The sequence below is a fragment of the Cebus imitator genome, unplaced genomic scaffold, assembly GCF_001604975.1.
Source record: "Cebus imitator isolate Cc_AM_T3 unplaced genomic scaffold, Cebus_imitator-1.0 Scaffold277, whole genome shotgun sequence".
NCBI classification, from domain to species: domain Eukaryota; kingdom Metazoa; phylum Chordata; class Mammalia; order Primates; family Cebidae; genus Cebus; species Cebus imitator.
This window is the reverse complement of record NW_016107592.1, coordinates 2,192,299-2,203,407: the sequence shown is the minus strand read 5'-3', so window position 1 is coordinate 2,203,407 and position 11,109 is coordinate 2,192,299. Positions and strand designations below refer to the sequence as shown.

At 36.9% G+C, this 11,109-nt stretch overlaps 1 protein-coding gene across 2 annotated transcripts in view; it reads left to right on the top strand.

The window, feature by feature from the left end:
- The window catches only part of LOC108284369 (protein argonaute-3), a 123,395-nt gene that overhangs the window by 35,689 nt on the left and 76,597 nt on the right, over window positions 1-11,109 (top strand). Inside the window, exons 4-5 of one of the 2 annotated variants that reach the window (XM_017501077.2) lie at window positions 4,862-5,070; window positions 6,203-6,339. In XM_017501077.2, coding sequence (XP_017356566.1) covers window positions 4,862-5,070; window positions 6,203-6,339 — 346 coding nt within the window. Of the gene's footprint in view, window positions 1-4,861; window positions 5,071-6,202; window positions 6,340-11,109 lie in introns of those variants that run through there. The other variant, XM_017501083.2, reaches the window with a different exon arrangement.

Here is an 11,109-nt window from a genome sequence, read left to right as displayed (position 1 = left end):
AAATGATCTGCCCAGCTTGGCCTCCCAAAGTTCTGGGATTACAGGTATGAGCCACCACGCTAGGCTAGTATTTAATACTTTACTATATATTCCTAAGAACAATGATTAAAACCCCTTGTACAGTTATCAAGTTCATTAAATTTATCATTGATATGATACTTTAATCAACAATACAAATTCCAGTTTTATCAATTGTTCTAATGATGTCCTTTAGCATTTCTTTTCCTCTCTGTTACAGAATCCAGTCCAGGATCATGATATAGATACCATGTCTTTCTTTCCCCAGCTTTTTTTTTTTTTTTTTTTTTTTTTTTTCATGACAATAACATAGTTGAAGATTATAGGCAAGTTACTTTGTAGAATGTCCTTCAGTCTGGGTTTGTCTGATGCTTCCCCTTGATTACATTCTGTTTATGCATTATTGGCAGGAATATTATATAAGCGTTCTTTCCTTATCAGTTTGTCATATCAGGAAGCACGCAGTATGTATTTGTTCCATCATTGGTGATGTTAACTTTGATTAAATTGGTGTCTGCCAGCTTTCTCCAATTGAGCTATTCTTTTTCTCCTTGTAGTTAATAAGTATCTTGTAGGGAGATTCTTTTTCTGATTGTGATAAAACATATATAACATAAAATTTACCATCTTAACCATTTTCATGGTACATCTCAATGGTATTAAACACATGACCACCATCCATTCCCAGAATTGTCTTTATCTTACAAAACTGAAACTCCATATCCAATAATCAGTATCCGTTGCTCCCTCCCTTCAAACTTTGACAACCACCATAGTACTTTCTAAATTTGACTGTTCTACGTACCTCACGTAAGTGAAATCAGAGAGTGTTTGTCTTTTTATGACTGGCGTATTTCACTTACCAAAATTTCCTCACAGTTTATCCACATTGTTGCATGTGTTAGAATCTCCTTCCTTTTCAAGGCTGAATAATTTTCCACTGTATGTATATAACACATTTTGTTTATTCCTTCATGCATCAATGGACACCTTTTGGCTATTACAGATAATCCTGCTATGAACATAGATGTAGAAGTACGGAGACTCTGCTTTCAGTTCTTTTGGATATATACCCAGAAGTAAATTTGCTGGGTCATGTGATGATTATTAATTTTTTGAGAATCTGCTATATTGTTTTCCAAAATGGCTGCATCATTTTGCATTCCCACCAACAGTACACAAGAGTTCCAAACTCTCACTTCCATGCCAACTTGTTTTCTGGCTTTTTTGTTGGTTTGTTTTCTAATAGTAGCCATCCTAGTGGGCGTGAGATGGTATCTCATTGTGGTTTTTGATTTGCATGTCCCCCAACAATTAGTGATTTTAAGTATAATTTTGTATGCTTATTGGCCGTTTGTATATCTTCTTTGGAGAAATGTGTAAAGTCTTTTGCCCATTTTTTTAGCTGGGTTGTTTGTTTTGGGTTTTGGGTGGTGATTGTAGTGAGTTGAAGGAGTTATTTTTTTATTTTTATTTTTTTTAGCTAAACTTAATACCATTGTAGGAGTTATTTATATATATTCTGGATATTAATTTCGGTATTCTGGAGGTTAACCATACATATTCTGGATATTAACTTCTTATAAAATATGTAATTTGCAACTATTTTCTCACATTTCACAGGTTACCTTTTCACTCTGTTGATTGTGGCCCTTGATACACAGAAGTTTTAAATTTTGAAATGGGAAATACTTTTAAGGATCCTGTTGCCCATTAGATTTTTTGGCAATTGACTATTCTTGCTTGAAAGGATTATTACTGTGTAGAAGTGGTGATTTTCTTTTTTTTCTTTTTTTTTTGAGACTGAGTTGCTCTGTCGCCAGGCTGGAGTGCAGTGGCACGATCGATCTCGGCTCACTGTAACCTCCACCTCCCAGATTCAAGCGATTCTCCTGCCTCAGCCTCCAAATAGCTGGGACTACAGGCATGTACCACCACGGCAGCTAATTTTTTGTATTTTTAATAGAGACAGGATTTCACCGTGTTAGCCAGGATGGTCTCGACCGCCTGACCTTGTGATCTGCCTGCCTCAGCCTCCCAAAGTGCTGGGATTACAGGCGTGAGCCACTGCAACGGGCTAGAAGTGGTGACTTTCTAATTCTGCCATTCCTTCTTTGTATATTCATTAATCTGCTGTAAGGGAGAGTATTTTCTTTTACTCTGTTTATTGATTTCACTGCCCAGACTGTCCCAGATTTGACCAGTGGGAACTCTTGTAAGCTGACTCCTATGTCCTTTTGAAATGACACTTTTTGAGGAATACGGTCCTGCATCACCTAAAACAATGGGGATGTGCTCTGAGAAATGCGTCTTTGGGCAATTTTGTCATTGTGCTAACATCATAGAGTATACTTACACAAACCTAAATGGTATAACTTGCTATGCCCCTACACCATTTAGTATGCCCCTTTATTGCTACAGACCTATGTAGGGTATACTGAATACTGTAGGCACTTGTAAGACAATGGTAAACATTTATATATCTAAACATATCTAAATATGGAAAAGCTACAGTAAAAATACATTATAAAAGATTTTTAAAATGGTATACCTGTATAAGGCAGCTTCATTAATCTAATGGGACCACTGTGTGTTTGTGGCCCATTGCTGACCCAAAATCATTATGCAGTGCATAACTCTACTTCGTTACTTTCTGGCACAAGATGTTCCTGGTTTATTTTATGTTTCCCTGCTGCAGTCCTGCAACTAACCATTTCTCTGAGGAGCTCTGGTTTCTTTTAGTTGGCAAATGCAATTTTGAAATTAAAATTTGGGTATTGGTGTGTTCATTGCTGCTGGGGTATATGTGCTTCTAAGCCCTTTCAATGGATAGAGATAGGAAATATATAAATAAGTAGATAAATAAAACATAATAAAAACATATTACACTTTATATGGTAAATCTAACACACATGCATATGTGAAACACACACACACGTATATGAACTCATAAGTTCACACCCGATTCTTCCAATTCCAGTCTATGCCCCATGGGATTCTCTTTTCCTTACTCCATATCATATTTGTATCTTCCTTCTTTAGTTAGATTCCTGGCTCCTCAAAACATCACCACTCCTCCTCATTTGCTGAGTCCTACAGTATATATAAAATAGTTTGTGGACTGGGCGCGGTGGCTCACGCCTGTAATCCAAGCACTTTGGGAGGCCCAAGAGGGTGGATCACAAGGTCAGGAGTTCGAGACCAGCCTGACCAACATGGTGACCTTGTCTGTACTAAAAATACAAAAATTAGCTGGGTGTGGTGGCACACGCCTGTAATCCCAGCTACTCAGGAGGCTGAGGCAGGAGAATTGCCTGAACCTGGGAGGTGGAGGTTGCAGTGAGCCAAGATCGTGCCACTGCACTTCAGCCTGGGTGACAGAGTGAGACTTTGTCTCAAAAAACAACAACAAAAAAATAGCTTATGAATAACTATGCTCAGACCACTACAGAAAACAAACCTACTAATGTATTCAAGGCTATATTTTGTATGTAACTCTTCTTCTAAATCCACCCTTTCTCTAACTCTGGAATTAAGACTATTGTCAGTATACATACTATGTTCAAGAGTTACTTGAATTAGTCCTTCCTTTTTCCTTTCTTTCAATGTGGTTATGCTATTTATTTGAAATTTGTTTTGGTTCATTTGATTCTGATTTAATTTTTTCCCATTTTTATTTATTTAGACAGGGTCTCACTGTGTAACCCACGCTGGAGTGCAGTGGCATACTCATGGCTCACTCTAGCCTCAACCTCCCAGGCACAAACGATCCTACTGCTTCAGCCTCCTGAGCAGCTGGGACTACAGGCATGCACCATCACACCTGGCTAATTTAAGTTTTCATAGAGACTAGATCTTGCTCTGTTGCCTGGGTTGGTTTAGAATTCCTTGGCTCAAGCAATCCTCCTGCCTCAGTGTCCCAAAGTGCTGGGATTACAGGAGTGAGCCACCATACCCGGCCTAAAATTGGTTTGGTTTGGTTTTGTTTTTGAGATGGAGTCTCACTCTGTCTCCCAGGCTAGAGCGATGTAGCACAATCTGGGCTCACAGTACCTTCCACCTCCTGTGTTCAAGCGATTCTCGTGTCTCAGCCTCTCTAGTAGCTGGGATTACAGGTGTCCACCACCACACCTGGCTAACTTTTGTATTTTTAGTAGAGACAGGGTTTCACCGTGTTGGCCAACCTGGTTGAACTCCTGACCTCAAGTGATCCGCCTGCCTCAGCCTTGAAAAGTGCTGGGATTACATCCATGAGCCACTGCACCTGGCCTTTTTTTTTTTTTTTTCCTTTTTTTAATGTGTAGAACTTTAATATGATTCCAAATGTCAAAATTACATCAAAACATATACTCAGAGTTGTTCGTCCCTTATTTTTTCCAGTCCATTCCCTCCCATCCTTTGAAAGTAATTAGTTCTTTGTTTCTGGTTCATGCTTCCTATGTTTCTTTTTGTAGAAGTAAGCAGATATGTGAATATTTTCCTCCTTTCTCACATAAAAGATGTCATACTATTTGTAATCTTTTGTACCTTGCTTTTTCACTTAACAGTATAGCTTCAAAATTTATTCCACAGTAGTTTCAAGAGATTTTTCTCATTCCTTTTTCATAGCTGCATAAATGTTGGAGCATTTAGGTAGCTTCTAGTACTTTGCAATGACACATAATGCTGGCATGAGTAACTATGTTATTTAAATTTTCTCTACAAAAAAATAAATGGCATATTTTAGTCTATTGATTTTTTTATTTTTACCGTGTTTTCTCTTAGATATTTTTGTAAGTTAAATCTAAAATAATTGTATTTATCTTTTTGAACATTTACCAGTCAACTCTTTTCCCATCAACAGGTAGATTTAGACGTTACTTTACCTGGAGAAGGTGGAAAAGATCGACCTTTTAAGGTGTCAATCAAATTTGTCTCTCGGGTGAGTTGGCACCTACTGCATGAAGTACTGACAGGACGGACCTTGCCTGAGCCACTGGAATTAGACAAGCCAATCAGCACTAACCCTGTCCATGCTGTTGATGTGGTGCTACGACATCTGCCCTCCATGAAGTGGGTGCTTCTACTTTTTTTCTCTTTAGATTTTAAACTCCCAAGAATGAATTTTGCAGCCTTCCCTTGCTTCACCTTTATTTGTCATATATTTTGATTGTTCAACTGAAATGTTGAACAGGAATAGCACGCATACAAATTCATTGACAGGAGTACGTTACAGAAAATTATCTGGCTTTTGCAAGTAACTATACATCATTAGCTCAGCTAGTCTCATGAATAATTTTATAGAAAAATGCCTCACCCTTACTCTTAGGATCAAAAGTTTTAACTAACATCTGTTTTCAGATGTATTTCTTTAGTTATATTATCTTGTTTTAAAAGCAGTTTCACTGTTTATACAATATTATCAAATTGTGTTGAATTGCTTTTTGTTAACCCTAGGTCCTCACTTGTAGGGTATGCGCCTGTATGTGCACGCACATCTACCAGTGTATTTTTTATTGTTTGGTTGGAGTTTTTTTGAGACATGGTCTCACTCTGTCGCCCAAGGTGTAGTGCAGTGGCACAGTCATGGCCCACTGCAGCCTCAACCTCCCAGGCATAAGCAATCCTCCTACCTCAGCCGTCTGAGTAACTGAGACCACAGGTATACACCACTATGCCTGGCTAATTTAAAAAAAAATTTTTTTGTAGAGATGGAATCTCCCTATGTTGCCCAGGCTGGTTTCAAACTCCTGGACTCAAGTGATCCTCTCACCTTAGCCTCCCAGAGTGCTGGGATTACAGTGTGAGCCCACACACCTGACTCAGTATATTTTTTTAAAGAAAAATAGTATGTCTTGCAAAGACATTTATAGAAATATCTTTTTGATCAATAAGTATTTACTTGTTAACATTTTTAAGGTTGTAACTGCTAATTTTTAAAAACCTATTTTTTTGACCAATTATTTTAAATAAAGTTTATTCTTATTTCAACTAACAGTTTTGAGAAAGGAGAATTTCAGCAGATTTTTTTCATTTAGAGTGGGTAGTTTTTGCTTTCACAAATTTGGAACATGTTTAGTTTCTTATATTCATAATGATATGCATCATTATGATAAATTAATTGTACTCTAGTCTTTCCTTTTCTGCAGATTTAAATACTTGTGTGAGAAGGAAAGGATTGAACATGCCATTTTAATTTTTGTAGATACACACCTGTGGGGCGTTCCTTTTTCTCAGCTCCAGAAGGATATGACCACCCTCTGGGAGGGGGCAGGGAAGTGTGGTTTGGATTCCATCAGTCTGTTCGGCCTGCCATGTGGAAAATGATGCTTAATATCGATGGTAAGGGAACTAAAGCCATATTCTGTATTGGGTGGTAGATTTCTGTATGATATGTATACATACATTTTATATGTAATTATACATACTGGAGTATTGAAGTAATATTTGGACATGTATCATGATCTACTGGAAAAACATTGTATTTTTATTTTGTTTAGAAAGCCTGTAGCACTTGTCTTAAAATGCTGCTAAACATGAAGCAAGAGCATGAAGACAGATTTAAAAGCCCTGACTTGGTTATCTGAGCAATCTTCTATTATAACTCACTTTTGCCCTTTTAACTCTAAGCCAACATTTCATTATGAAATACATATTTTAAGAAAGATAATTCTGTTGGTCATGGTGACCCCCAGGTGTTATGCCTATTGCTGATCTTAATGTGGTGCTAATTGCATTCTTGTTTTTAGGTGTTTTCTTACAAATATTTTCAAGTTTATATAAAAGCAGAGAGAATAGTATGATGGACTACCATATAGGCAGCCATTACTCAGATTGTCAGAATTTTTCTACCTTTGCTTTATCCGAGTACATTTCTTCTTCTGTGGTAGTGTTTTTAAATCAAATCCCACACAGCATTTTATTTTGTCCCTACTAATTCAATGTGTACCTCTAAAACTATGGTGTTTTTTCTATTATTATTATAGCAGCAATGTCATTAGCATATGTAGGAAATTATAAACAAGCATTTATTTGAACCCTCTAATACCTGTCCATAATTAGATTTCCCTGATTGTCTGAAATATGCCTTTTTCTAGTTAGCTGGTTCTAATCAGAATTCAAACAAGATCCACACGTCACATTTGATTATTATGCCTTTTTCGATCTAGTAGTCCCATTTCCTTCCCTGTTTTCTTGTATGCCATCGACGTTTTACGGAAACTTGGTCACTTGTTCTGTAGAATATGTTCAAATCTGATTTTGTCTTTTTGTTTTCTTGTGTTATTACCTTGTTCCTCTATCCCCTTTATTTTCTGGAAATGAAAGCGTAGAAGTTTGATTCCATTCTGGTTCAGAATGCTTAAGTGTTTTATTGTGTCATATTAGGAAACACAGTATCTACTGGTCCCAATTTTAGTCATGCAAAAATCAGTCTCTAGGTTCAGGGATTTATCAGTAGATTCAGAGATCTCTCCATTATAAATTTCTTACTTAACATTTGAATTGCTAATATTCTGTTCACTGATTCTTGTGACCCAAATTGTTTATTTCACTAGGGATTACCAATGGTAATTTTTCTGTTTTTCTTTTTGCATTGGGTGGAATTTTTCTGTGGAAAAGCACAATGTCCTATTGATAATTCTTAAGTGTTTGAAGGCTTTCTTGCTTTCAGGCACAGCAGGATATTCCTTGCTCATCTTGTATTTCCTGCCCAGTACCTGAAATTAGACATTCCTCCAAGGATCCCTTGGATCCTTAAAGATTAGGGCATTTTTTGAACTGCACCTACCATTGTGTAGTATATGATTGAGAAGGGGATAGATTTAACCAGTTTTCTTTAGATGTATACTAGGGTTATTTTTAGCTATTTTCTGTTTCATATCATTTTATGTATATTAAGATATGTCTGTAAGATAAATTCCTGGAGGTTAGACTGATGAGTTAAGGGTAAATGTATTAATATTTGTAATTTGTGTCATTATTGCTAGATTACACTCCATAGAGATTGTAAATATTTTGCATCAATGAATGAGAGTACCAGTTTCCTTATATCTTTGCCACTAGAGTTGTCAAACTCTTAGATTTTTTTATCAATCAGATTTGTAAGAAATAGTTTCTTTGTGTCTTTTAAATTTGCATTTGACTACCTTTTCACAAATATAAGGCACTTGTGTTTCTTTCTTTTGAGATGGAGTCTCACTCTGTTGCCAGGCGGGAGTGCAGTGGTGCGATCCCGGCTCACTGTGACTTCCATTTTCCGGTTTCAAGCAATTCTCCTGCCTCAGCCTCCCAAGTAGCTGGGACTACAGGCACGCACCGCCATGCCTGGCTTAATTTTTTTTGTATTTTTAGTAGAGACAGGGTTTCACCATGTTAGCCGGGATGATCTTGATCTGTTGACCTCGTGATAATTAGGGAAATTAGCCTTTCATCTTTCATGAGTTGCAGATATTTTACCTAGGTTGCTATTTGTCTTTTGTCCTTTGGTATAGTGGAGTTTTTTTTGTTTTGTTTTTGTTTTGTTTTGTTTTGTTTTTTGCTGTGCAGGAGTTTGTTTGTATGTTGGTGTGTGCACACATACATATGTATCGATCAGTCATTTCTTTTATGACTTTTAATATTTGATAGTCCCATTTTCTCTTTTCAGCGTTTTCCAGGCCATTCCGATGTGTAAGCTTTAGAAATACCTTGTTTAGATCCAGTGAGTGGGAGAGGACAGATTGTTATTTTTATTGAGATCTTATTAGATTTTTAAATTAAGTTTAAAATTGGCATCTTCAAGGTGTTGTCTTTCTGTCAAAGAATATACTGTGTCTTTCCATTTGTTCAAGATTACTTTTGTTTTCTTCAAGAGATCTTAAAGCTTTCCTCACTTAAATTTTCACGTTTATTTTCTTTCTTTCTTTCTTTTTTGAGACAGAGTTTCGCTCTTGTGTTGCCCAGGCTGGAGTACAATCGAGCGATCTCAGCTCTTAGCAACCTCTGCCTCCCAGGTTCAAGCAATTCTCCTGTGTCAGCCTCTCAAGCAGCTGGGATTACAGGCATGCGCCACCACACTTGGCTAATTTTGTGTTTTTAGTAGAGACAGGGTTTCACCATGTTGGTCAGGCTGGTCTTGAACTCCTGACCTCGGGTAATCCACTCACCTCAGCCTCCCAAAGTGCTGGTGTTATAGGCTTGAGCCACCACACCCAGGCCATTTCTTGTTATTCCAGGATATTTTCTCCTTTTTGTTGCTATCAAATGGGTTTATAGATTCTAATTGGTTGCTTATGTACATGCAAGCATTTGTTTTCTGTATACTTTTTCTCTTTCTGTGTTATTGAATTCCATTATTGTTTGTGGTATTTTTTTCAAATGATTTTCTTGGGGCTCCTGGGCCATAATCATCAGCTGCAACTAGTGATAAGTTTACCTCTTCCTTTGGATTTTTGTTTGTTTTTTGTTTTGTTATTGTACATGGGGCTCTGGGGTTGCATTTTTATTCTCTATTTTTTTTATCAGATTATATAGACTAATTAGGATTAAATAGTAGTGATTAATGTGCATCCTTTTTTTTCCTTGCTTTAGAAGCATTAAGTATTGTATGTTTGTATGTATTGTCATATTAAGGAATAGCTGCTGATTCTTGTTTTATTAAGTACGTTTATCAAGACTATGTGTTAAATTTTGTCAGATGTCTTTTCAGCATCTATGGAGCTGACGATGTGATATTTCTCTTCTTTTTAACAAACATTGAACCAAACCAGCACTCCTCGATTCTTTTAATTGATGCTGGATTCTGTTTGCTAATACTTTACTTTTATAAATTAAAATGCAAAAGTCAGATTAATCTGCTGTCTTCCTTTTTTGTACAGTCTTTTTCAAGTTTTGGTATTATTTCCTAAAAAATTAGAAGTTTTCCATTTTCTAAAATGTATAACAGGTTTTTTGTTTTGGGTTGGTTTGGTTTTTGGTTTTTGGTTTTTGGTTTTGAGACAGAGTTTCACTCTTGTTGCCCAGGCTGGAGTGCAATGATGCAATCTTGGCTCACTGCAACCTCTGCCTCCCAGGTTCAAGCAATTCTTCTGCCTCAGCCTCCCAAGTAGCTGGGATTACAGGCATGTGCCACCATACCAGGCTAATTTTTGTATTTTTAGTATTGATGGGGTTTCACCATGTTGGTCAGGCTGGTCTGGAACTCCTGACCTTGTGATCTGCCCACCTTGGCCTCCCAAAGTGCTGGAATTACAGGCGTGAGCCACCTCGCCCTGCCAAATGTATAACAGTTTTAAAATAGTATTGATATTATCAGCTCTTTTATGATTTTGTGGAATTCTCCTGTGAAACCGTGTGACCTGGTGTGTTTGTTTTTGTTTTTGTTTGGTTTGGTGGGTAGCTATTTTAAAACTTCTTTCATTTATTTTGTGAAAATCAGTCTAATAATTTATCATATATTTTTAAATAACAAAGTATAATTGGATTGTTTATAACACAAAGAAAGGATAAATGCTTGAGGTAATGGATATCCCATTTGCCCTGATATTATGCATTATATGCATGTATCAAAAGCTTATATAACCCATAGATATATATACCTACTGTGTACCCATAAAAATGTTTTAAAAAACCAGTCTGTTCAGGCTGTCTGGGTTCACTTTTGGTAGCTCACATTTTACTGGAAATTTATTTATTTTATTCATATTTAATTTAATTATATAGAGTTTTACAAAGTAGTTTCTATTGTTATTATGATTATTTTTTTTGAGACAGGGTCTTGCTTTGTGATCCAGGCTGGAGTGCAGTGGCGCCATCTTGGCTCAGTGTGACCTCCGCCCCCCAGGCTCACGCAATCTTCCCACTACAGCCTTCTGAGCAGCTGGAACTATAGACACATGTCACCAAACCCAACTAATTTTTGTAGAGACAGGATTTTACCATGTTGCCCAGGCTGACTCTAACTCCTGGGCTCAAAAGATCTACTTTCCTTCGTCTCCCAAAGTGCTGGGATTACAGGCATGTAACACTGTGCCCAGCCAGCTTCTATTATTTTGTGAAATTCTCTGTATTTCTGTGGCTTTCTCAGTTTCTTATTTTGCATATGTATTTTTTGTTCTTTTTTTTTTTTTTTTT